Source organism: Orbicella faveolata, unplaced genomic scaffold, assembly GCF_042242905.1.
Source record: "Orbicella faveolata isolate gen_17 unplaced genomic scaffold, um_ofav_v1 contig_34, whole genome shotgun sequence".
In the NCBI taxonomy this organism is placed as follows: domain Eukaryota; kingdom Metazoa; phylum Cnidaria; class Anthozoa; order Scleractinia; family Merulinidae; genus Orbicella; species Orbicella faveolata.
Genome location: NW_028301563.1, coordinates 3997482 through 4024877, shown reverse-complemented (window position 1 = coordinate 4024877; position 27396 = coordinate 3997482). Strand labels below are relative to the sequence as shown.

The following is a 27396-nucleotide window of genomic DNA, read 5'->3' as shown; positions in this document are numbered from 1 at the left end:
TCTTCGATAATGATGAAAAATTGGCTTCTTCTTAAAAACATACCGATATCAAGGCTAGAGCGCAAAAACCATACCCTATTTATGACCAAAATGCCCAAAATCAGCTAAACAGCCTTGCAATCTATTGTTCGTCAGAAAACGATCGCGCAAGAGAGGCTCGGCTACAGCCGAGATGCCGGCCTGGCACAGGTTATCAGAAAAATCGCCTTACTAAACAAAATATGTTTGTACTTGAATTGTGTAATGAAGGTTCCGTTGTTGATAGCAGTGTAAAGGCTATTTGGGGCTACGCAACGCTGGTTTACTGTTCGGGGTTATCGATAGGTTTGATATTGTCATCAAACATCGTAATCGTTGTCATTATCGTTATCGTTATCTTCATCGTCGTCACCATCATCGTTTTCGTCGTCGTCACCGTCATATTCGTCTCCGTCGTTGATAAAATGTTAATAGAACATTCATAGAAACATTATCATTGAACGAAGTCAAAAACTTATTATTTGAACAACGATCACTACTAAGACTTTATAGTATATCCGTGGACAAGTTAAATAATTGATTTATTTACCGAGGCTTGATATGACTTACAATGACCACACCGTTGTTTTTAGATCACTGAGTACAAGCTATTTGATAACAATGACAATGATAGCTTTATCCAAGTGTCAACAAAATTCTAGCTGCTATATATAGTCTGCATAGCGAGTAACGAACGAAGAAACTCTGGTCGCGCAAAAATTGGGGCGAGAGCAAAAAAATTGACGGGTCAGGGCAAGAAGGGGTATGGTCCAATTTAGTCGGGGGGTATGGTCTAATTTGTGGAGGGCCAGAATGCGGAACGGGAACGCTTGCTACGCAGGCTACAGGAGTTATAATACCACTAACTGAGGAATCCTGTTCCAGGCTCTCGGTAGCTGGGGACGAGCGAAACAAAAGGGGCGAGCCAGAGAAACAACGAGGGAGAACTAAGGCTAGTCTTCCCTCGTTTTGTCTCTCGCTCGCCCTCTTTTTTTCGCTCGTCCCCAACTACCGATCGAGAGTCTGGAACAGGCTATAACCGAGGAAACTAGCAAGAATTTAATATTTATTAAAGTTCACTTAACAATGCTTGGTACTTGGCCACAATAGACTGGTTTTCAGTTAAGCGTCGAAAGTAATCATACATTACTTTGGTTTTGGTGTTATGACTCTCAATAGACCATATTCGTATTCTCGGTATTGGACTGGAACTAGCTTGCAATGGAGGCTCGTACGGGAGAATATCATTAAAAAGAGATTAATGTCATTTGCATTTGAAAAGACTCCATGCATTAACTTCAGTTGCGAGCTAGTTCCAGTCCATTACCGAGAATACGAAAATGACCTATTGAAAACCGCTCTACTGCCTGTTATATTTACATGAGACTTTAGCTTAGCTCTAATTTTTGAATAGCTAGTATCGGCGACAGAAATCGTTCCGAATTGTTGTGATTTGAAAAAAGCCTCAGGAGAAAAAAGAAGAAATAACCTGGTCTATTCTTTAGCCTGTGACTAGCTTTTGCAGTGCCTCCCCTGACCTGAATGCCGGAAGGGGTGCTCGTACCGGTTTTGGTACTTCTTAGGCTGTTCAGTCTTATAAGAACCACAACTGGAGCTTTTGCGGTACCCTCTAGGGCATTGAGCTGAAAAAAATATATAGCAGGAGATATTTAATGATCAACTTTATGAGCAGAAGGTATTCGAAGCAGGCGTCTTCAATGCCATTCAAAACTATTAAAGTTACAGTTAATGCGTTGTTTTAGAATTGGTACCTCTTAGGGGTGAAAAAAATTCAAGCCAGGGGTTCTTTTCAAAATTTCCGACGAGCACCTCCGTCCGTTTTATGTGGGAGTACCCCGCGGTCATCATTATTGGGGACATTACGGTTCCTGATCCTCGCCCTAAGGTCCTCTCTGACACGAGCGCGGATGAAAGACGAACAGCTGGCCGAACACTTACGATTTCACAGCAATCCCATGGTTCTCTTGTGACATGACGTAACAAACCTTCAGGGTACTCGTGCTTTGTTGTGATTGGAGAATGACAATTATGAGAATCTTATACGAGGATATAATTGTAATGAATAGAAGTTAATTTCCGTTAGAAGCTGCATGTCACTGTGCTACTGCTGCCTGGAAACAATTCTGAGGAGTTGACATAAAGGTATATTGTAGTGTTCATTTACTGCTTGTTCGAGTCTTTGACAAGCTGCAAAAGACCGTAAATTGGAAACAAATGTAATACTTCTATTAGATTGCACAATTCGAGATGAAAGGAGTAGATCGAGATGAAAGTGTAGTGACATGAAATAAAATGAATTTATATTTCCAAGCAGACCAGCCTTAAAGCGCTCTACCTGAGATGAAACATCATTTTTTCCTAATATTCTACCTAAAAATATTCACAGATTTAGAAGACTACTCAAGTACCAGCTAACAAGGAAACCATTCAAGTGAGTCTTGAATGACAGTCTGGTTGACAACCTCTACAGCTGCGAGGAATTACTTCAAACATATATATTTTTTTTTAATAACATAATTATAACAAGCCAAGGAGGCAACTGTGTATTTCGCTGTCTGCCAGACATATCAGTCCACAACTTATTTGCAAATTTATTTGACCTCTAGGGATTTCATTGCGCCGAGTCAGCGCCGAGTTTATGAAATTCAAGCAGTATAAATTTTCATAATTATTCCGCGAGGCAAACCAATTTCCTCCGTATTGCTGAAAAAGTACTTTTATATTCTTTGCTGAAACAATGCCGGCAAAAGGGACAATTGTGCTAAGGATAAAAATTACTGCTTAGTGAATGCGCTGAATTAACTGGAGAAATCATCAGTGCACGTTTTCAAGCCTGTCAATAGTTTGCCTGGAGCACAAGTTGTCGGAAAACAAATGCAATTTACGTCAAGTCGGCGATAAGAAAGGGAACTGAAGCCGAGTGGTAGGCTGTGTGAATCTTAGGATAAGTGCGAACGGCAGGAAAATATCGGCAAATTGCACGCTTCGCCAGATACCACACGGAAACGAAGCGAACCGGCTGAAGCCTGATATCGACGGAAACAAATTCAAAATACGAAAGAACTCTGAAATATGGATTACGACGAAACCTCTCAAGAAGCAATCACAGCCATTGCCATGATAAAATCTATGACGACCGCTCCAAGAAGACGCTCTGTGTTACCCAAGTCTCCCTTGTTGCCTCGAATAAACAACCGCGCGGACTCACAGCGAGGAAGCTTCTCCAAAGCTGGCGTGTTTGTTAACAGCGGTTCATTTGTTGCGCCTTCGAGGTCTTCCTCGTGGCCGACCAGGGGAATAACGTTAGCAAGTATTGAGTTCAAAAAGAAACTTGAAAGGAGGAAAACAAAGCACTGTAAAGGCGAGATGAATGTCGATATACGCGATAACCGACCTAGCAATCCAGGGCGCTCAGATTTCACTGCAAAAGAAAGTCAGAGAATGACGGTTTTAACATCGATTTTTGCAAATGACAGGGACATTTCAGACAGTGGCACATCTGGCAATGCCCTCCCTCAACAACTTTCCTCGTCTTCCAAAAAGTCGCACACATCTTCTAAAAGGTCTCCTTCGAATGCCACGCCAACTACAGATGGCGTCTCCCAGCCGCTCCTCTCTATTGCGAAAATAACACCTCTTCGTCGACCAAAATTTCCAGATCATAGGTCAAGAGGACATCATGTCAATTGATAAACTTTACGCGACTTAGTTTTGTGCTGATGTCGAGATTTATAGATTTATTGTCTTGTTATTTTAAGATAAAATCATTTTGTAAGCAACTATGAACGCACAGTCATACTACCACCTGAATTTGTAGTGTCTTCGCTGTAATATGATTTTTTTTTCGGCAAATAAAGTGTTTTGAATTTAAAAACCACTCGTGTTGATATTTATAGGGGCAAAATTTCCCCGTAGGGGATTAAACTGACATGATAAACATTGTACATTGCATTTTTATAAACTCTCCAAATTTTTTTTTTTTTTACGGAAAGATCAAACATAATAACTGAATTTCGAACAATTATTATTTCTATACTTTTCGATTTCTGGGAGATGCAAAATGTTTCGAAATATTTAACAGCAATTGTGACAATTAAATTCATTGTTCCATAAAGCAAATCAGACATTGAGGAGAAAAACATTTGGATTTCAAAAAGATAATTTTTTTTTTTCGGAAAGAAAGAATTAAGTAAAAACTAATAATTTCAAAGGAGTGGAAAAGGTTGAACTCCGTATTATATAGAGTTGCATAAATTTCCAACAAAATCATTTAAATTTAAGCAGCCTAAAAGAAGATTTGATTTTTGTAAATGTTGCAATTCATTTCATCAACTCATGAATTCATCCGGCTTATTTTTGCAGATTATTTTTTTAACAGATTAAGTGAAGATAAATGACGCGCAGCACTGTAGCAAAAAAACATTTTCAAAGGATTAAAACGTAAATCGATGCATTGGTGTTGATATTATTTGTCTGCGCATCTGCGCGTCAAAATTGTGAAAATTATATCTGGATCGAAATCTAATCAATTTGCAAATGTAAATTTAATTACAGAATAAATAAACATAAGAATCTCTCATTCTGAAGTTCGCTACACGTAATCCGCATCTCAAGAAATGACTATTGCTCATTTGAAACACTAAAACAAAAATTTTTAATTTCAACGATTTGCACTTGTTAAAAGCTAACCACACTGTAATAATTAAAACACAGAATGCACTATATACATTATACTGAATGCACTGTACCAATACCAGTCTTGTTGGGAACGAGGCTAGTCGCGCGAAGCGTTTTTTACTAAAAACTTATCAGCTGGTCTGTCTTTTCTTTCTTCTTCTTCTTCTATTTTTCTTATTGTGTGCAGACAAAATACGTTCTGATTACGGCGCCGTGAATAGCAAACAAATAATCAAAAGGTTGCAGTGATCAGTGATCGCTGTTAATCGAAACATGACATCAGAGAAATCTTTTCAAACGAATAAAAAAACTTTGTTCGCCGTGAGCTCAGTCACGTTTTAAGGGTTTACGAAAACATCGCGGGTGGTTCAGTGATTGTGCGTGCGACAATCTGTTACTAATTTCCGAAACCTTCTCCGCACTACACATCCTCAAATTAATTTTTCAGTGATATTTGCCGGCAACCGTGAATATTTTCGACATGAAAACGTCTGGCCTGTGAGATTTTATGCTATCATCAATTTGCATCCTCTTCAAAATCTGTGATCACGGTTTATGCCTCGTGGGAAGGAAGTCCTTTATCGTGAACACCAGCATCGTCTTTCAAATTAACATGTTTTGTTGACAGAATAACTCTGTTTGGGTTGGTAAGAAGTAGCAGAGGAAAAACAAAATTTCTGAGAAGGAAAAAGCGAATAGATTTAAAACTTCTATCAGGTTTAAGATTTAATACACCAGTCGAGTTTCCAGACACGGCCCCAGTCCTCTTCGGCCTCAGCCAGGTGTTAGGGGTGAGAAACCTCACTTGAAACTGAAATCACTGAAAAGCAACCTCGTTCCAAGAATGAGGTGCTTCTGACACTCGAGGTTGTTTGCGTTTATGTTTTAATTCATGTAAGATGTCACAAAATGTAACATTTCGCTAACTACTTACATGAAGTAAATTTAAAGTTTCGTGTCAACCGCCATTATGGATGCGAAGCTTTATGCTTCGTTCTGTCTGACATCACTAAGTGGAACACCTTCGTAGCTGTCAAAATCAAAGAAACTGTTGGAAAAAAAATTTAAGATGCTTCGAAGATAAGGTATTTGTGTGTTCGATTCGCATTCCAACGAGCGAGACTCACAAACATTGGGGTTCTGAGGCTGCGCAGAACGGACTGGAAATCATCCAATCTCGTACCTCCAGTCTTCGTTCCTTACTGCACATGCTGGTTTTATACTAGGGTGGAAATCATCTTTTAAGATTGGGGATGAGGTCAAGAGGACATGACAGAAGTTTTAAATAAGCCAAAACGTTACAGAAACAAAGTAAGTTCTTTCACATAGTGCGATTTAATCTGCTTCCCATACCACTGACAAGGCTGAGACAAGTTATCATTATTTTAAAGAATTACTTTATTGAACAATGAGCACTTCGTAAAAATGAACAATATAAAGCAAGCCTAATTCTTTTACATCGCAGGACGTTTTCCCCTGAAAAAAAAAATGGAAAGAAAAAAGAAAGTTACGTTTTTGGCCGAGGGAGAGGGAGAGGGGTTAGTAATCGAAAACGCTTTAAACAATGTAAATGTCTCGTCCATGCATATCAATGAACTAAACCCAACTTGGACACAACAAATTATATTGCGGGAAACCGATTTATTTCTCAAGAAGACTTCTTCGATGACTCCAATCTACGAATGGCGCTTTGTGAACATTTGCCAAGTTCCTCGCTTGTAATCCTTCTCAATCTTCACCAGTCTTATCCATCCTTGGTCCTTTCTAGTTTCTTGTTATATCTTAAGTGTTTCCAAATCTCATTGAGTTGTTATTTTGTAGTTTTCTTAAGCTGCAAGGTCACTTTGTGACTTAACATATTTCGAGTACACATAAGAGTTTCCTTCCCGATTCTGTTTCTTATTGACACAGGGGAGGAGAGGGATAAAGTCTTGTCACCAGCTCACCTGCGGGCTGCGATGTTGCTCAAGAGACTGTTGCCGCCAAGGAACGTGAGGCCACCAATGACAGCCAAGATTTTAAGAGTGGTGAACATGTTCTGTGAGGAAACAAAAAACAATTCAAGTCACACCACAGTACAACCGTATGAAATACTTGAGTGATCTCATTTTGTCAGGAAGACCAAACTCACTGAACCAATCAGAAAGCCAAGCAAAAATATGAAGCGGGTGCCAAGCGCGGGAAAAAAAAAAGCCGCACGCGTTGTCGCGATTGGTTTGGGCTTAGCCCCCGACTGGTTGCAAAGAAAGCACGTTTGCATTTGATTGGCTGGAAGGTGGAAATCTTAACGCTGATTGGACAGAAAATTTTGCACTGGTTTTCGGCTCCTTGCGTGAAGGAAACCGAAAGTCGCTCACAAAGGTTTCCCAACAACTCTATCAGTGAACTATGATTACAAGTGTTTGCATCCATTCCCTTCCATCTTATCAAATGTCATCTCATGTTTAGTCAAGAAATCTCACAAAGCTGAGAGAAATCTCGGTGGAGATAAGATTGATCTCTGTAGCATCTTTCCAAAGTCGTTGGCTCAACTGAGGTCAAACCTCACAAACTAACAACAAGTCTGAACGGACTGATGCAAGTTATTTCACATTTCACCTTGTCCACCACAGCTAACAAAAAATCTACAGGCTTATGCCAGCAACAATTATTTATAACTATTTATCCACAACAGTTAGAATTTTAGCAAAGATTGATGTAAGGTGGTTTCAAAATTCACCCTAGTCGACTCAAAATTCGCTTTTGAACTCATTTCTCAGCAAAAGGTTATTGTCATAAAGTATTTCACCTTTAACACGGGACATAACAGCATAACAAATCTATAAATCACAGTTAAAAAGAATTACATACCAGGCTGACAAAGAAACAGTAGTATAGTACAAATATACCTGAAAGGAAAAAAAATATCATATTGTAATCAATCAATAATCATCTTTCTGCAACAACCCAAGTAAACTAAAGTAAACTGACCATAAATTTAAGAAAATTGATGGGGAAACGAATCACTTCTGGTATAGTTTAACCCCCACACCTGTATTATAGAAACAGCTCTTAGCAATAGACCATTTCTGAGTTACGTTGCGCCTCGATTTCAAAACGAGTCCTCGTGCAAAACCGTTCATATGAAAATTAGTTTGATCTCGAAAATGAAGCCAAGGTGGGAACCATTTTCATATGAATGGTTCCACAAGAAGACTTGTTTTGACAAAGAGGCAAAAGGAAACTCGTTAATAGCTTATTATCTCGCAATTCGCATCAAAAAGTCGCACTTTTTACACGGCGGAGCCCAGTTGTTACTTACAGAATCTTTATTTCCCAAATTGAAGTTAGGTAAAACAGAATTTCGCTGTTACTGCCCATCATGCAATGAACAAAGTTTAAACTTACCACCCAGTCCTAAGTGGAAGACAATTGATCCAAGAGAAAACTGGAAATTCGATAGGTTCGCTCCCAGCTTGATCCACTGCAAGTAAATCACAGGAAACTTCTTAGAACGTGTTGCGACAATACAGTAATGTTAAAGTACAGGCTTTATGGAGCGGCATTTTGAATAACTTTAAAACGCTTGGTTTAATCTGCCGTTTGTTGGGTTTCACAATTGGTTGACTGAACACGCGCAACATGCTATAGCATTTAGGCCCCGTGCAGACCACGCCGAAAAAAATTTGAAAACGCAACAATCACCGTTCATTCTGAGTTTGTGTTTGAGTAAAACCCTGACAGAGGAATATCACGATTGTAGTAACGTAATCATTTTCAAAAAGCTTCGTCTTCAAAATGTTCTCCGTCCACACTAAAGCGCAAAGCCGGGGTTTTTAAATTCCTCCGGTTTGAAGGGTGCTTTCGAAAAGCATCCGTTTTCGTGACGGATTAGTGTGGACGGAAGGCCTAACCGTAAAAATAAAGTTACGTTTTCAAATCCCTGCGGCGTAGCGTGGAGGAGGACTTAGTATGCAGTCAATGGCCGCAAAGTTGTGTTCCCGCGCTTTTCACTGTTCACCTGTCTTCTTAGCTTCGAGTTCAATTTTGATTGGTTTACAAGTTTTGATTGACATCTGTGACTGTCACTTTGAATCCAGTTTTGCAACTGCCACCAGGATGCTCCCTCAACGTTAAATCCACTTAACAAATGTCATCTCATGTTTAGTCAAGAAATCTCACAGAGCTGAGAGAAATCTCGGTGGAGATAAGATTAATCTCTGTAGCATCTTTCCAAAGTCATTAGCTCAACTGAGGTTAAACCTCACAAACTAACAACAATTCTGAACGGAATGATGCAAGTTATTTCACATTTCACCTCGTTCATCACAGCTAACAACAAATCTACCGACTTGTACAAACAATAATTTTTGGTAACTTTTTATTCAGCAAACAGAATTTTAACACCAAGTTTGTAGAGATATAACGAAGTTTTCCAACAAGGTAAATGAACATGCAGTTCTGCATGTATTCATGGCGATGAATGCATTGGGTCAGATATGGAAAATGTGTTAATTAAGACAAACTGAAGACTAAACTCAATGTACAATACTCACCACAATAAGCATAATAACGAGTGGAAGGAAAACAAGTACAGTGAAGGCGGTGGACACAGCCTTTGGAGGACGCTTCTCTGGAATGCGGAACATGTGCTGGAGAAAACAGTAACAACCAATTGACAGAAGTTCTATGGAACGCTTCATGTAATTATTTTTAAGACCGGTATGTTTTAGGGTAACAGCATGCAAGTGTAGCCTGCCTTAGACCAGTTAGTAGATGCGACTGGATTACCTTAGACATATATTTTTTTATCTATTTAGTATGCATCGTGCCTTAACAACTTTAACAGAGGTATGGTTGACCAATTTGCAATGATAAGAGTAACAAAGTTGATACTCTTTTTTGGGACTAAAAATTCAAGGACTTTTGAAGGACATTCTAGGACAAAAATTCAAATTTTTCAAGGACTTCATCAACTAGAAAAATATCATTAGAAAGTGACACTAGATGCTCTGGTTTAAGGGATACCTGACAGAATCGTTAAAGTCTAAGACTAGTTCTTTCACTATGTGGACAATTGTTTCGTTGAGCTAAAAATCAACATTTCTAAAAATCAACATTTCTTAATTCCAATTCGATCGGGAATTTGAGGGCCACAGGTTTGTCAGTCGTAAGACTGTTGTGTGTTACCCTCATTAAACAAAGTTAATTAATTTATTTATTTATTCATTTATTGATTGATTGATTGATTGATTGATTGATTGATTGATTGATTGATTGATTGATTGATTGATTGATTGATTGATTGATTGATTTATGTAAGCTTTTTGGCATCTTGCTCCTTCTCCTTCAAATTTCAAGGTTTTTCATGGAGCCAATGTACTTTTCACTGACTTCCAAGACCTTTTCAAACTCAAGATCACTAGAAGACATTCAAGGTTCGTGAGAACCCTGGGGTTAACTGAGAGGGTGCTGGTCTTAGCAACAAAAGCAGTACCTCGATTTCAGGTCTAGCACTGTACATGGCATCCTTGTCCTTGCTTGGTTTGGCTGCGTCTTCACCAAATGTTAATGACAGAACACCCTGAATAAAAAAAGTAAAACGATTTCCTTCATAAATCAAAAACACTTGTGGCATTTGTTTTCCCAGTTTTCCTTGACTAGGTTACATAAACAGACCACAATAACACAATAACAGGAATGAATAACACTTACGACATTCCACTCAAAAGGGTTCTGAATAACAGCATCTCCAACAATGAGGTCCTTGAAAAGAAAAAAACAAGAATGTTACTGTATTGTAGACTTGTCATCAGAAAGTCAATCAACAAAAGGGAAATACATTTCAAAAGGTGGGTGTGTTAAAGACACAAAATGGCAAAATAACAAAATGTCATGATGTTAAAGCCTAAATAGCGCTCAGGTTAGCCAAAATAGAAGATGATTAGCTCTCTATAATTATATGGGTTAACCATACCCCACATTGCTTAGGTGCCATAATCCATTCCGTCATTTGACATTTCGAGTTTAAAACGCGTCATCAAAAGGAAGATACATTGTATGTTGTGTACAGTCAACATGAAGTCTACATGAAAAAAAAAAAAAATCACAAAAACAATAATTTGAGCAAAAACTTTATTTATCTCACCATCTTGTATTTTCCAGAAAGTGAACCAAAGGAGTCTTTGGCAGTGGCACCAACATCCTAAACATATTTAATACCAGATGTCATAAGATTGTAATAATCTTACACTACAGAACCAACAACATTGTGGGAGGAGCGGTAGCCTCATGGTTAGTGTGCTCATCTCCGGATTGAGCGGTCCAGGTTGAGCCCTCGTCGGGGGCACTGTGTTGTGTTCTTGGGCAAGACACTTGACTCTCACAGTGCCTCTCTCCACCCAGTTGTATAAATGGGTGCCGGCGAACTTAATGCTGAGGGTAACCCTACGATGGACTAGCATCCCTAGAAATACTCCTAGTCGCTTCATGCTACGGAAATGGGAATAAGCTCCGGCCTGGTGGACCACTTGGCTCATATGCAGACTTTACCTTTTTTACAGAAACAACAACATTGTGCAATGTGCATTATAGGTCTGCAATACATGCAGACCTACAATTAGCGGCAGATAACAAGCCATAACGTACACTCCTGACTCAGCTGCTCATATGAGTTACAAAATGGTAAAGAAAAATTTGAAAGTCATCACTGCTACACCCAAGTTCAATTCCCTAGTTCAGGATCTAAATGATCCTCACTGTTTTGCAAAAACATTCCTATATTGCACCTCATGAGAATTTCACTTTGCAATCAAGACAGTTTTTCTCAAGTGATCAGAAATTGTTGGTAAAAGGGTGAGAAAAGTTACATAGTAATCACAGCTGGCACTCACCAAATCAAACTTGAACACCTTGCTTGGCTCGGGCTCAGCAACAAAGAAGATTTCTTGCTTTGTTTTCTGATTGGTGAGTCTAACAAAAGCCTGTAAAAATAAAACAAAGGTTAAAAAAACTGCTATCCCTCAAGAAAGGTAGTAAATTTTGATACTGATCCCTTCTTGCCTGATGAGGGGTGAACAGTTCTCCAGATGATTCACTCTTCAGTGAAAACTTCATCACTACTTTCTGATGGTAGTCGGCTTCAATCACGCTGGTAATAGCAGTAGGATACTTGACACTGTAACAAAAAAAAATATTCAGAAACACCCCATTTACAACTGCTGCTTTATAGCAAGACATTGCACTTGGAAGAGGGTAGCTTGTATGTGATTTTGAACCCACTTTGCCGCACAAAGGCAATTCTTTTCTCCAAGTACATTCACGAACACACCATTTAATCTCACAGCCTATTTTGCTTTCACTAAACTTTCACATCAAAGTTTTGAATTTAGCAAAATCCTCAGCAAAGAGAATGATGTGCAGGAAAACAATGCTTTGATTTGTATAGATATATAAAAATTTACCTGAGAGTCTTGGATTTGATGTTCTGCTCTTTGTCAACAACTGACAACTCTACGTCTTCTACATTGACCTTTGTGACAACTTTGACTTTCACCTGCAACAGAAAATAGATAATCCAAAAAATTTAACAGATTTTCAACAGAAACTTAAGTATCTGATCTCACTTGATTGAACATGGATGTTCTTCCAATAAAAAAAATACTTCCTGATATCAAATGCTTGAAATCCTTTTTCCAGATGACAGAGAAGTGACGCCAACGATGAGTAATTATTTTTTTAAAAAAGAAACCAACCAGTCTGATTTTTAATTTTCTGTGGTTCAGGTTATTGTAATGAACATGTGATTTTGGAACATAGAAGAAAACTGCTTTGGATAATATCAAACCAAAACCAAAATTGCACACAAGGCACAAATGACTTATATGATACACAGGGGTTTCATTGAGGGCTGGTAACTGCGCAAATTGTAAGGATGATTTTGCCTGCCTGGTTTGACAATCTAGAGGAGAGGTTTTCTTCTAAGGAAGTTCAGTTCAAAACGTTTTGCCCAACTGTGAAAACCAGATGCCCTCCTACTGAAGATGTTAATGGAACCCCTGAATTCAGGAAGAAATATAATTGTGTTTTACCTGACCACTGGTTGTTCCCAGAAGACGCTTGTCCTCCTTATGTGGCTTGGCACTAAAATTGTTTAATTGACAGAAACATTACCACTAATAATATAACTGAAATTGTGAATGTGTAGTTGGAAATCCATCTGCAGTAGAAGGCCAGACTGCAAACATCTTGAATTTGCAAACTGTCAGGACTTTAAGCACAAAGCTCAACATGTTTGCTGTTGAATTCTGAAAGGCCTATGAAGAGTCTTTTGACTGGGATGAGATGCTGTGTCAGACTTAACACAAACTATTTTTCAACAAGTATTTGACAATTCTACTACATGTATAAATTTTGTATTTTTGTTTAAAATTATTTGACAATACTATCACTGTTTTCAGTTAAGAAGGCTGTATCCTGTGCTTAAGGTCCAAATGTTTTTATTGAGGTATTAAGCCAGAGGGCAAGATGTTATGTACACAATTGCACAGGATGGAAACTTAATTCTAAAACAAGAAAGCAAGGTAGCCAAATTGTAACTTTTCAGCTATTGTGCTAATGTTTCTAACTGCCTATTACATTTACTGCTCTGTAGAATGTTTCCTGTCACAAGCTAATTCTGACAACTTTTGAAGGTGTTTAGATCTTTTCAGTAAACTTTCCACTAACTTTCATTAGGTTAGATCTCTGTCTATGAGACATAATCTGACCTGATGTTGATGGTGTAAACTCCAGGTCCTGGCTTGGATGTCATGAAATTCAACTCATAACTAATTTTAAACAAAGAAAGTAACGTTGAATACCCAATAAATATTTAGCCTATTCACTACGTAAAAACATTTTATAAATCACAAATAAATACACTGTGCAAATATAAAGCATATGCTGATTGGCTGGCTGCTGCATGTATATCACAAAGTAATGTCAATGGCGATGATTAAGTTTTCTACATACATGTACTATTATAAAATATCAAGTATTTTAGCTTGTGTGTGATTGGTCTAGATGTGTCACATAACTAAACGTTCCCCAGCTAACATTAGGGAATATCTGTGCGATAATCCCCAATTTTCAAAACTGTGTGTTCCAAAAAATATTTGAAGAATAATAAACAAAATAGCTTCCATTTCATGTATAAATATGCTCGGATACAGTGTATTTGTCCTTGGACATTACTTGTCGCAAGAAGTGAACAGTCTTCCATGAGGTAACAGGCGACTTGTTATTTCAGAAAACAACTGTTCACTTCCCAGAACAGATTATGGCTGCAGACAAATATCCGAGCATATTTTCCTGCCAAATGGAACCTATTGTTAATTTTTATATTATTTTAGACAAAGTGATTTATACATGACGCTACAGATCTCATTTCTCTGGGCCACATATTTGTGATTTATCCCCTCCCCTGGCTTTAAATTCAAAGTTGGACGGGTAAACCTGGTGTTTATTGACTTCTTCAGTGCATTTTGACCCAACATTTTAACTCATTAAACCCACATATGTTTTGCTGTAGTACCTAAGCTTTTTGTACCTGTGTTTGAGGTGCTTATTTACAACTCTTCTTTAAAGAGCACCCATTAATTCAAGATTGCCATATAATCAGGAAACATGGTATCATTTATCATTATGTCGTAAATACAGTTATAACATTAATTTTAGTTAAGTTCACCAATACTTGTCATTAGTTAAATGATCATTTAGATCATATTTTTAAATGGTTTTTAAATCTATTGAAGATTTAGTTCATTTACGTTTAATTCTCAGTTAGTTGCTAATCAAAGCTATGCTTCACAGAGTCTTGCTTCAAGGGCCTTTCAAAATGTTCATTTGAAGATTAACGTTTTCCAAAGTTTTCATATAAGTTAGTGCTAACAATGTTATTTCAGAAAAAAGATTTAATATTTAAAACTTGGTATTGGTTATTTTTGTACTGCAGCTCTGCAAGCATTTTATTTAAAACAAAGAGAAAACCTGAGTTAATTAAAAGTCGCTGTTTTCTAATTTACCATACATTTGCAGACAATGCACGTTACCTATGAGCTGCAAACATGCCACGTCCAAGATCTGTCTCAATTATAATGAAGTCACTGCAGTGAGATATTTTTATTTTATTTATTATGCATAGGGCCTTAAATTATGTCTCACAAGAACACATTGTAAATTTGAAAAAAATTGCACAAAAACCTTAAAATATTTATAGCAAAAAGTCATTAATCTTTTCCCCAATCAGTTTATTGTTGAAGATACAGTACATGTAACTTAATATTAATTTTAAAAACGTTTGGCAACTATTATAATTTTTTAATTTTTTTAACCTTTCATTTTAAAGTTAGCTAACTACAACAATTATCAAAATCTTGAATTCAAAGCGAACTTGTGTTTTGACACTGTTTAATAAAAATAATAATTATTCTCCTCAAGTTTGTAGAGATATGGTACATTTTTGTTTTGATGTTAGCGTTCCGATAATAGTCAGCATTCCTGAATTGATGACTTCCATTCTATCTTCTCCTTACCTGTCAACTTAGTAATAAATTGATGCTAAAATCAGAAGTTAGAAATCAATTAGTGAGAAATTTTAAAGGTTTATGACTTACTTGTCAGGGCCAGCAGTGAAGACCTTGTTGCTAAGGACAGTGGTTCCCTCTATATCCTCGGCAGAAGTACCAGTGACAGTCATTTTACCAAAAGCCTTGTCCATGACATTAGTGACACGGACCTGCAATAATATTAAATACATGGTCAGTTCACACATCATCAACATTGGCACCTTGTACTCGGAACAATATTTACACAAAATTTTCAACTTTTTTGTTTCCCAAGGAACTTGAAAGCTGAATCAAAGGGAAGCGACCTAGATGTACATGTATCATAGAATTACCTCAGTCACAAAAACAGAACATGCTTACAAATGAATGTATCTTGTTTACAAACTATTTTAGTTGCTGGACAAGTAAGGAATATTTCCAGGCATTGTTTTGGGAAACAAAAATGTCTCTCATGAAATACAAATGTAGTAAAATGCTAGCCAGGGCTTTGCCAGTGCACAAGCGTCAAAATTAAACACTTGCATGTAATTAAACCTGTAGTTTACATTGCCTTACTATCAATATTATTGTCATGCTCAATATTAATTATAGTGTTCTGAACACAGTGTTCCAAGCTCAAGGTTTTCAGTAATCAGCTTTTTGCAACCTCCTTCTGTAAAATGGTTGCCACTAAGGGCTGATTTACATGGTACAACTTTGTCGCATAAGACAAGCTTACAACAGGCCCATGACACAACTTAGACCATTTACACGCACACAACATTTTCACTTATAAAATCAAATATGTAAAAGTTTGCACTGGGATCTTCGGAGCAAAAGTTCTTTCAAACAGTAAACAGATATTTTAGCTGTCCTGTGCTTTAAAAAAACCTTTATAACAAGATATTTTTTGCTTTAATCTGTTCAGTACTTTTTGAGAAACAACTTCAAGTGAATCAGCCAAGAACAACGACGTCCACCATTTTGACACAAGAAAACTTCACCTTCGTCCCCTACTCAGTAGAAATTTGTCACAAAATACGTCATTTTCCAACGATTTCGGCTACGATTGTCGCAGCGTTCTAAAAAACATGTTTTAAAATCCTACGTTGTTTTTGACGTATACAACAGTCGTAAGCAAGATGTAGGTTTGATTTACATGAAACAATTCCTGTCATAGGCCTGTCGTGAGCTTGTCACATACGACACAGTCATACCATGTAAATCGGCCCTAAGACAAATTTGGTCGCCAAAAGCTTTTTCAAATAAAGATACTTTGTGCGACTTAACATGAAGCTAATACTGCTGACCACAATGAATCCACATTGAAATCATTCAAAGAATGTTCCAGTGCTATTAGTTCTGCTTGCAACTGTTTTATTTTTTGTTGTTGTTGTTGTTAAACAGTCTTAACTACTATTCAGGAAAACAAATAAAAGAAAGAAAAGAAACAGGTACAGAAGACAAACTTGCATAAATTGTGGTTGAATTCATTTGGCTTAGTGATTATACCACAAAACCTTGTTGTTGAGCAGTCAGCCTTTTGTTCTGCACTGGTCACCAAATTGACGGCCTGTTCGAACAAAATGGTCACAGCTTGGAGCACTGGAACAGTTTGCAGACCAACACACAGAAGAACAATAAAGTTAATGCAACATTGTGTTCCTAGAGCATCACCTCAAACGTTAAACAACTTCTACAAGAGAAATTAGTAAGGATAAATGCTCACAGACCTTGACCATCTTTTTGTCATCAGAGACAACTGGTGAGCCATAGAGCTGAAACACAACTGGCACATGGAACTGAAAGATCACAAGAAAAAGTCACTTCCTGGACACAACACATCTGTTGTGAGCACCTTAACAGCAGTGCACAAATGCAAAATGTAAACACAGGACCGAATATTACTTTACTCTTAATATCTGATAAATCTGTTTGTGATGGTTAATCCAAAACACTCACCGGATTGTTGCCAAGTTTATCAAGTGCAAACAAAAGAGCTCCTATTTCTTTCATGGATTGTGCATGCTTTCGTGAGAGGAGATAGTTGACAAACTTGATTACTTGCTCCTGAAAGGCAAAAAACAATGAAAAATGAATTCCTAGTTATAAATGACAACACCACACTGATGACCCAACTATCCTGGGTGGTGGGGGGAATCCTATATGAAAAGGTCAGACATGCTCATCACCTCACTTAGGGGGATAAATCTTAATGATTCTGGTCTCACTTGGGGTGCTCATGATGAAACAACACTATTGTTAGCTGTCAAAGTATCTTTCAGAGTGCACCCTAAGAAATAATAATAAGAAACACTCTTATTTCCATTTTTAGGCCTGATTTCCACCAGTCTCTCTAGTCCAGTCTACCAGTGCGGGCTCCTTTCCTGAACAGCGGGTGGTAATCGAGCCTATTCTGTTTTGAGTGGTATCTTTTACAGCTTAAATGAAGCTTGAGCAATGCCTACATTAATCTCCTTTAGGGGTTTGATTCAACTTTTCAGACCTTTTCACATGGGAGTTCCCCCCTGGGTCCACTATATACCCTAAAAAATTATTTTACCGCCAGGAAATACATGTATGTCCACTGATCACAATCCATTACAGCATGACAAGATAGTATCCCTACCTCCGTGATAGCTGGAGCCTTTCCCAGAAATTCTGACAGAGCGTATGTGGCATACACAACTTTTGCAGTAGGGTACAGTCCAGCTTCAAACTGTAAAACAATCAAAAAGTAACAACGGTCAAGCTTAAATCTTCCTTCAAAATGAAACAAAACCACCAGAGTTACATGTACATGGGGTGTGTCATGAATGCGTAAGCAAAACAAAAGTAAAGAAAGTTAAATACCAGACCATGTCACAAAAAAGCTTTTCACAGTCTGTTTATTTACTTTTGCAGTTCAACAAAACTGCAACTGCATTTATTCATGATCTTCAACTGAGTTGATTTCTCTATAACAAAAGGAAAAAAAAAACCCTGGTCTGAACTTTTTCCTAATTCTTTCTTACTGAATGATGCAAGTCTTAGCACTACTTCAACATGAATGCAGAGGTCGAATTCACCTTCCCTCTCAGCTTTGAACTGAGCAATGCTTATGAAACAATACATACACGTAATCATTTGCAATGGGTGAATCCCATTATTAATGCCAAACTGCGACTTAAGTTGTTCAAGTAGAACAGTCATACAATGTAGAAAGATTACCTGTAAATAACTGTTATCAACTTCGTCAGCCTGGGCCACAGTATCCTAAAGAGACAAATTTCAAGCTAGAGTTAAGCACCTCATGTAGCACACATACTCGAGCACACACATACATGGGAGCTTGAAATACCAGTACACACTTTAAGATAGTCCTTTACAGAAGCCTTATTGGCTCCCCTGAACTTCCTTGCCTTATACATTGATATTTTGTAAATATAGATTCATAAACGGCAAATTATAATTAAAAAATTGAAAAATAATTACCTCAATCATTTCAGTAATAAAAGACACATCTGTGCCCTTGGGTAACCTTGTGGCAGTAAGCATGGCATATGCTGCCCTGAAAAGAGTATAATATAGAAAATAAAAAATGTTTTAACATTTAATTTAATTCTAACTTTCCAATGTGCATGTAAGTAAGGTAAAGTCTGTATACAAGCCAAGTAGCCCATCAGGCTGGCACGCATCCACAGTTTCTCTGTAGCAGGGAGTGACTAGGAGTATTTCTACTCCCGCCTGGAAGGGATCCTAGTCCATCACAGGGCTACCTCCAGCATTAAATTTGCGGGTACCCATCTATACTCCTGGGTGGAGAGAGGCACTGTGAGAGTTAAGTGTCTTGCCCAAGAACACAAGCAATGGCCCCGGCCAGCTAGGGCTCAGACACAGACCAACCGGTAGAATCTAAGAAGATGATTGTGTGGATAAAGGGGTGGGGGTAGAGTTGGGAGGGGAAGAGAGGGCAGTTAGAAAATTACCCAGATATGATGAATGATGAATATTCTCCTTACCCAAGGATACTGTCTTCATCTGAGTTGATGGCTGCCCTCACTGCCTTGAGCACTTCACCAGTATCAACTGCAGCAAGGAAAAAAATTCCAGCAGGATTACAATCATGGCTGTCTACAATATTGGGGAACTACAGATCAAAATTAATTATAAGTAAGAGTACATGAACAAGTGTAACTTCCTGCTTTGAAACTAATCTGGTTCCTTTTACATCATCCCTCCCTGGCATCTACCAGTAGAAGCAATATTTCCAACCTTCTAAGTCTTAAAATACATTCTATTTAAAAATTAAAGTAATATTAGCACTGAGATTTTGTTGCAGAAAACAATTAAAACATGAGTTGCACTTCTCTTACCCACCACTTGGAGCCATGGTAAGCCGACAGCAGCAACAAGAACAAAAAGACTATGGCACAGTGATAAGACCAAAAGTCTGCTTTGCATATCAGATGACCTTTATTAGTCCCATAGCCCAATTAATGGTGCATGAGAAAAACATTTTCCACTTATTTCATTTTACTTAGCCAATGGAATTAACACAGGGGTTCTATTTACATTATCAGAAGGAGGGCAACTGGTTTTCACAAACGGACAAACGTTTTTAAACTGAACTTCTTTACGAAGACGGTCAAACCAGGTGGGCAAAATCGTTCTCACAGCCGATCAATTTGCCTGGGGCAAAGCCCTTAATGAAACCCCTGATAACACTGCTCTCACCTTTGAGTCCTAAAAAATTTTGCGCTGCAACAGCATAAAACAAGGTAGTCATTTCTGACCCTTCTTTTACAGCCTCTGATAATGTGACTTCAGCACCTTTGATAGCTGGTAACTAAAAGGAAAGTTAAGGAGATAAATGTACGTTAAATCCCAACTACAAATACCAAAAATGTATAGAATGCTGAAAAGTACACAAAAGTGAACAAACTCTGTGCAACACTTTGCTTTCTAATTCTTACGTCATGACGTGATAAAGAAATGCAGCCCTTAGTCTGATTTCACTTGATAATGAATCACAATCAATATTTAGTTACAAGTAGTTATCAATCAAAGCTATCTGTCAATTAGTATCAGTTAATGTCCCACAAATGACATATTGTATTCATTCCATGTTACCTGTGGCTGACAGGAATGGACAAAAATTAACTCACTTAGTAATACACACCTTACAATTTCCTAAATATTTACTGATAGCTGATGCATAGAAAAGTGACGTTACACTGCTTCCATCAACATTATCCTTCGCAAACTTGCAAACATCCTGTTGAAATTTAACAGAAGGATTAAAAATATTTAAAGCACAGTTACTAAACAAGAATGTGAACTAACACTTAAAAGCAACTTTTTGGTTATCTGGTTATTGGTCATTATGATGATACTAAATTCCACATGTCATCTCATGTTTAGTCAAGAAATCTCAAATAGCTGAGAGAAATCTCGGTGGAGATAAGATTGATTTCTGTAGCATCTTTCTGAAGTCATCAGCTCAACTGAGGTAAAACCCCACAAACTAAGTACAAACCTAGACAGATTGATGCAATTTATAATGTAAAATAATGCCTACTTCAAATTAGCATGTTAATAAACTTTTCAACCAGTTGTCCATTTAATACCTGTGTTGGAGGCACTTCAGCTTTCATAAGCTTTAAAGTAAACACAGCATATCCTGCAGTCTCCAGGTCTTTGAATGGCATGGCATTATAGAAGGTTTGTTTTAATCGATTTTGGTCCTCAATGCTTAGCACATTAGAGAGAGAGACAGCATCAGCATAGATGGTGAAGGCCAGCAGTACAAGAAGACAGGCACCTGACAAAACAAAGAAATCAGTCTGGTACACAGACAGTTTGTCTATACATGTATATTGTTCACATCATAAAGTTGAAATCCTATTCAAACATAGTTATGGTGAAAAACTCATTTCTGGCTGGATGTTCATTCAGATTCTTAGCTGAAAACCCAACATGATAGAAAATAATAGTGACTTTAAAAACCCAGGGGAATATGTTGCATAGTTCCAGCAAAAATATCCATTGATAGCCCTGACACAGAGGGTTCTCCCCTACATTCTCTGGCAATTCCAGCTAATTAATCATACTTAACTTCAAAACAAATTTGGCTTTTGGAACTTTTATTCCTCCCTAGAAAATATCTTCATCAACCCTCCGCACAGTTGATAAGGTATATTTTCGAGAACCACAAAAAGCATTGAATTTAGAATTTTTTTAACAAGAATGTAACTTTGAGTAGATCAGGTCTTTTGAGTTGCTGAGGATGGTTTGAGGGAATGGCAGAGAGCAAGATATCAAAACCTTGGCACAGCCACAGCAACAAAAACTATTAGGTATGATCAAACAACACAAAACATTATGCTATACATGCCTACCTAGGAAATATTTTGCTACCTATTCTAAATCAAATAAAGCATCGAGGCATAGTAGCAGAGTACAGTAGTATATCAAGTAAATGAAAACGTCATTAAATGGTTTAATTGATTATTTTTTAGACCCTTAACGAATGCAGCTCAGCAATACACGATTCAAGTGTAAAATTTTCCACCGAAAAAAGTAAACTGTGTTCACACGCTATAAAGATTCTGTGTTCAACAGTTGATTGAGGCGTTCGAATAGAAATTTCGAGGTGGTATAGCGTTTCCTTCAATCGATCCTAGTTTACAGGCAAACTAGACAAAACAAAAGCTCCCAGTATTCTAAGTTCCTTGTATACAAATTAAGCTTAACTAAAAGTGCAACAATAAAAATCTCCATGATATTTAAACCGAATTCTACCTCACTGAAGAACTCTGACAAGCACCTTTATCGTATAATTTATACCATTTACAAACGCTTCTCTGGAGGGAGAATTCTTGAAATAAATTGGCAAAACCATACAAGACTCCAAAATCTCAAGCCACAGTACAAAAAATTAAACACGCGAGCAATTACAATGAACCAAAAATCCATTCAGGTAGAATAGGTCACCAGATCTTAACGCAGCTCAAATAGGATTGAATAAACAGTCAAGCATTGTGATTATATATTTTCTGAGATTGATTCTCCCTGAATTGTGTTTTACTAACCTCGTGCAGCCATCTTGAAGACGTGTCGTACAAAGAGAAAGAGGAGGAGGATGAAAGGCAACACGTGATAATATCGAACTTTGTACCAGGCCCTACTCTTGTTCTTATATTCTCCAGTTCTTCAATAATAGAAAAAAATCATGGAACTTTATGTTATACTTTCAATATTTTTACTGCTATATATTAAAATACTTCTTCCAAAAAGGCTAAAATTCTTGTTGAAAGCGCTTGTGAACTTTCTCAAAAATACTAGTACCCAGTATTTTCTAGCGCTGAACAATTTGCGCCTGGTGAAAAATGCAAGAATCGTCTTGCCTGGAAAAATGTTAGCGCGTTTGTTTGGGATCAGTGAGCCCTCTGGCGGTGAATCCAGGACAAAACACCAAGAGAGTACGTCATCTTTGCTCTTTGGCTCAAAGAATACGTCAGGGTTTGATAAACTCATGTTATGCGGGCCTCCACAAAGCGGTAAAACGTCTCTTCTCTTTGAACTTGCGCTGAGCTTTGCAGACGAAGAAAAACACGTCTTGTACATTTGTCCCCAAAAAGTCTCCAAACTTCCTTTGCGAGCTCCAGGAAGAGCTCAGCCAGAAAGTGGTACCTTGAAATATATACAGATGGTTTATCTGGAAACAAGGGAGGAGTTTTTGAACTATCTGGCCTCAATACACTTCTCAACATCTAGAGTTTTCGATGCAATCATTGTGGATGATATAAATGAGTACTTTCCCGCAACAATCAGGAATGAAGATCTGCCGTTAGTTGCCAAGATTTTTGCCTTAACAGTGGATACTTTTCTCTTTCAACTGTCGAAACAAATGTAAGTAAATGAAACCAGCGGGTTAGTTTACTGATGGAAAGAAACGCATGGTGGAATAGTTCCACACCAAGATTTGGTCAAAACGTTTTTTCTTTGTTTTTTTTTTTTGTTTAACTCAAGCAAGACTTCACCTGGGTTGAAATTTCACCTGTCTAATAGTAATAAGTAGAGCCTTTGAAGTCTTCAATTAGGCTGTCATAGGCACTGAGGCGGGAGCAGGGAAGTCTCTTGCTGGCTATCTTCACTCGGCATCTCATCTTTTGCTGCTTTGCCACTGGTGCTGCAGCACCTAGGACACCCTGCTCACAGGCTAGACCCCATGTGTATCTCCCTGGTAAACATAACCTTGCAGCATCACAACTTTGTATTTAGCCCACTTGTCTCAAGATTTTAGCACAGCACCATAACAAAAGGAAGAGAACCATATGTACGTATATAAATAGAAAACCATGCAACTCTTTTTTCACATTCAACATGGCTAGTGGCATGGATCATGGGCACAGGTGCCCTACAACAAAAGCAATGACAATGACGTGCAACATGGCGGCCATACCCCAATAATAGGTCAGCCAGGATTTGCAGCCTTGGTTTGGAGCATACATCATCCATGTTATTGATCAATTGAAACTTGTTGAAACAAGGTATCTGCTGACCATTATCATGTGACCACATCGTAGGCTCAGGTGTAGAGTTTATTGAGGTCACAAGTTCTTTTGAAGTTGACCACTGACCAGGCTCTGGTTTTCAATTGGATTGCAGGCTCAAGCGAGGTTAACTTATTTTAATCAGGAGCTCTGCTTTTAGGCTTGGTTAAATCTGTATATTAGTGTGTAGACTGGTGCTGCATTACAGTTGAACTTGATTTTTGTTTTCCTTTTAGTAATCAGCCTTCAGGTCAACGACAATCTAGTATACTGGTGATGTCAGTCACTGTTCCCAGTGGTACCAAGTCTGTTCCAAGGCAGTCATTCTATGAACGATGGGTACAGTGTTTTCTTCTAACCCAAGAGAAGGGGGCCAACCTCTTTGAGATGTCAGTTTTACCGTCTCACACAAGGGATAGCTCTTCATTGGCAAATGTTGTCTACAGAATCATTGATCAGAGTATTGTTGTTCAGGAGATTGAATATTCTTCACAATCTGATGGATCTTCAACAGAATGAGATCCATCAACCCTTAGCAATGATCATGAGAAACCAAATACAGGTATGTATAGCTAGTTAATAAAAGGTCTATAAATTGCAAGTCTATCTTTTTAACCAAGTTTTAGGGTCAAAGGTGAGAGTACTGGCATTCGGTCTTATGGACAGAAAGGACGCAGCAAAGTCACAAACAGGTCACAGAAGACTCGTAGAGGGCAAGTATGCTCCCAGTAAAATCCTGAACACATTCGAAATATAACTTTTTATAAACAGAAAAGGAGCTATTGATAGGGCTGTTAGTGTATGCTGAGCACGCGAATTGTACGCGACGAGCACGTGCCGTTCGAAACTGAAAATGTAACAGATAAAGAGCTGAAGGTGATAAGTCAACTTCCGCAGCGTTTTCGAGGAGGAAAATCTCGCGCGCAGCTAATAAAGCAATGTATTTTGTCTCTGGCTGAGAGGAAATTAATACTAAAAAAATTTCGGCTTGTGCTAGTTTTAAAATTAGAAATTAAGAGTCATACAGAATAAATCTTGTTTATTTTTAAGTCGCGTCCTCTAATTAGAATTTTCGCGTAATCAAAGAGGATAGGCTCGCGCGGTATTTAATTAAGCAAAGCACTTCATCACTGCTACAGGTGGATGTACGGCTGATTCGATTGGTAAGAGCCATTTGCTAATTCAGATTGTGTTCGCTCACATTAAAACTACTTGAAATTCAAATTGATTTGCAGACTTATGTTTGCAGGTTATTTTTTAATTTCAAGCCGCTGTTTGCATTAAAGAGGATGAAAACGTTGGATTTCAGCCAAGGACGGCCAAGAGTTGAATTGTGTTCTGTACTGCGTGCTGTGTTGTTCGTTTGTTTGAGGAGGAAAGCGATTGAAGGAGTGAAACAACATGACACACATTACGATAAGGTTGGCTTCCCCTCCAGCTGGGAGCAAAAATGTCCGAGAAATCATTAGAATTAAGACTCCAGAGAAGCTACTACCATTTTGTGAAGCTGTTCCTGGAAGTGTCATGGTCGAGACCGAAAAAACGAAATTTAACATGGCTGATACCTTTAATGAAGACAAGGCGGTACATTTGGTGAATGGAAACTCTCACGGTTTACCACATTGTGTAGAATTTAATTCAAATGCCGAAGAAAGCGAGCCTACTTATGTTAACACGAATGGTGATACGAAAACAGAACAATCAAACCGATTTACATCTCATGTAAACACAGAAAATGAAAGCGAAGTAAACGCAACGGATATGATTAATGGAGAAACGAAGTTGAATTGTGAGGAAACTTCGCAAGCACGGTGTGACAGTTGTGGGCGAGTAACTGAACGTGAAGAGTTTGAATCAGAACTTTATATAACTCGCAAAGATTTATCTTCCATGTAAAATCAGTTGGCAATGTTTAAATCCAGGTTAGAAGAGGAAGTTATTGAGAGATTTAAACTGGAGGAAGAGCTTAAGTCTGAGGCTGAAACACACCAAACTGAATTGAGCATTTTAAAGGAGAAAATTGAATTTATGGAAGAACATGAATTTGAGAAAACTAGGCGAATTGAAGAGCTGGAAAGTATGATTGACGCTTATAAAGAAGAGAATGAAAAGTCTTGGGAGGAGGTGGAAAATTTGAGAAGTGTTGTCAGTAAATATCAGAGCGAGTTGTGTAAGCTGAGAGAGGAGGCAAACAACGCTAGCGATCAAGCGGTTGAAGCGATCAATGAAATGGAACTGTTCACAAAGAAAACCGAGAAAAGCGAACAAGACAAAGACAGAATTCGCAAACAACTCAAGTCTGAAATGGAAGAGTATTGGAGAGAAGTCCGCGAATTGAGAAACGCTTTGGAAAACTGGGAAAAGCTTGACGTCGAAAGAAAAAGTCGCATTCAGACATTAGAAAACGAAGTTGCGTCTTATAAAGGCCTTGTGAATGAACTTCGGGAAGAGCTTACAGAATGCAGCAACAAAACCGCAAGCGATGAAAGGAATCACTCAAAGGAGGATCCGACAAAAAGCGAACATCTTCTGGTCCTCTGTCATGAATTAAATGAAATTTTCAGAGAAAACCTCAACAGCCAAGGAAAGTTTTCTGAGTTGTCTTTCGTTCTTGCTGCCACTCAGAAAGATCTTGAAGAAGCCAGGAATCTAAGCCAGAGTCAAAATCTTGCGCTTCAAGAGTTTAAGCGAAATTACAACGATTTACATGATACAATGCTGGCATTGACTGAAGAGAACCGACATTTAAGGAACAGTTTAGAGAAAAAGATTGGGAAATTCACAGAAATTAGAAGAAAGTTGCTTGTATCGGAAACAGAAGTGTCTTGGCTTAAAGAAGCGTTGAATATTGTTGATAATGCCAAGAGAAAGACAGTCTGAAAGTCAATGGAAGTTGCTAATTAACTTTTGAAAAGGAAACACTGTTGAAACATTTGTCTACCTTCAGTGGTTCCATCGAGGATTTCCTTATAACGTTTATAAATTCCATAAGAGAAACCGAAAAATTATTTCTTATTTTTGTCAAAATATTTTCATATGTGACATTCAAATATTCGTAATACACAACTCTTTTTCATTATTAATGTGAAACATTTAACAGAATTCCTATATAAATAAATTCAGACATGTTATCTTTCGAGTTTTCTGGGGTCTGCTTGCAAAGTCCTGAATTTTTTTTTACTATTAAATATAAAATTTAATGATCAAAGTGTTTTTTTACACGTTCAGCCCTTCTTTTGTTGTCATTCGTGGTATTTAAAACAAAATTAAGAAGAGTTAAAAGCCTTCCACTTGTTTATTAATTTATCAGGCGTCACTTGTGGTAACCCACCACGCCATGTTACAGCCAATGAAGTGTCCTTCTAGTAATTAGGGATCTCTTTCACTTGACGCATCTGATACATCTTAACTCTTACCTTTAATCCCTGAAAAAGCGTCGCTAAATATTAAAAACCAGAAGATTTTCTCAGATCCCTGCCAGTATCTGTTCATAACTTAATATATATGATAATGTATGAATTTGATTGTCCTGCAAAAAAGCCCAGAAACCTTGAAAGAAACACAAGCATTGGACCTCG

The 27396-nt window shown here is 37.8% G+C and overlaps 2 protein-coding genes and 1 pseudogene across 3 annotated transcripts; 2 read left to right on the top strand and 1 right to left on the bottom strand.

Annotated features, from left to right (window-relative positions):
* Positions 1-6090: 6090 nt before the first annotated feature.
* Positions 6091-22455, bottom strand: LOC110068077 (dolichyl-diphosphooligosaccharide--protein glycosyltransferase subunit 2-like). The gene is made up of 24 exons (XM_089270611.1): positions 22355-22455; positions 20891-21084; positions 20443-20538; positions 19998-20109; positions 19283-19349; positions 18756-18831; positions 18492-18536; positions 17911-18000; positions 17244-17351; positions 17015-17083; positions 15351-15472; positions 13464-13523; positions 12786-12837; positions 12159-12250; positions 11758-11872; positions 11589-11678; positions 10844-10900; positions 10411-10461; positions 10193-10279; positions 9252-9347; positions 8104-8179; positions 7567-7604; positions 6663-6754; positions 6091-6192 (listed from the first exon to the last, which is right to left on the bottom strand). The coding sequence occupies exons 1-24, from the start codon at positions 22365-22367 to the stop codon at positions 6171-6173; spliced, it is 1920 nt and encodes a 639-aa protein (XP_089126737.1). The 5' UTR covers positions 22368-22455; the 3' UTR covers positions 6091-6170.
* A 27-nt stretch (positions 22456-22482) lies between these two features.
* LOC110068037 (uncharacterized) lies at positions 22483-25129 on the top strand. Of its 2 annotated transcripts, XM_089270612.1 has the most exons (3): positions 22483-23174; positions 24055-24380; positions 25068-25129. In XM_089270612.1, exons 1-2 carry the CDS (start codon positions 22495-22497, stop codon positions 24335-24337), a joined length of 963 nt encoding a protein of 320 aa, XP_089126738.1. In that variant the 5' UTR covers positions 22483-22494; the 3' UTR covers positions 24338-24380; positions 25068-25129. The 2 variants fall into 2 exon arrangements, with proteins under 2 accessions (XP_089126738.1, XP_020631059.2); XM_020775400.2 differs by lacking the exon at positions 25068-25129 and having other exon boundaries at positions 24055-24459.
* LOC110068035 (uncharacterized) lies at positions 25098-26954 on the top strand (annotated as a pseudogene).
* Positions 26955-27396: the final 442 nt, after the last annotated feature.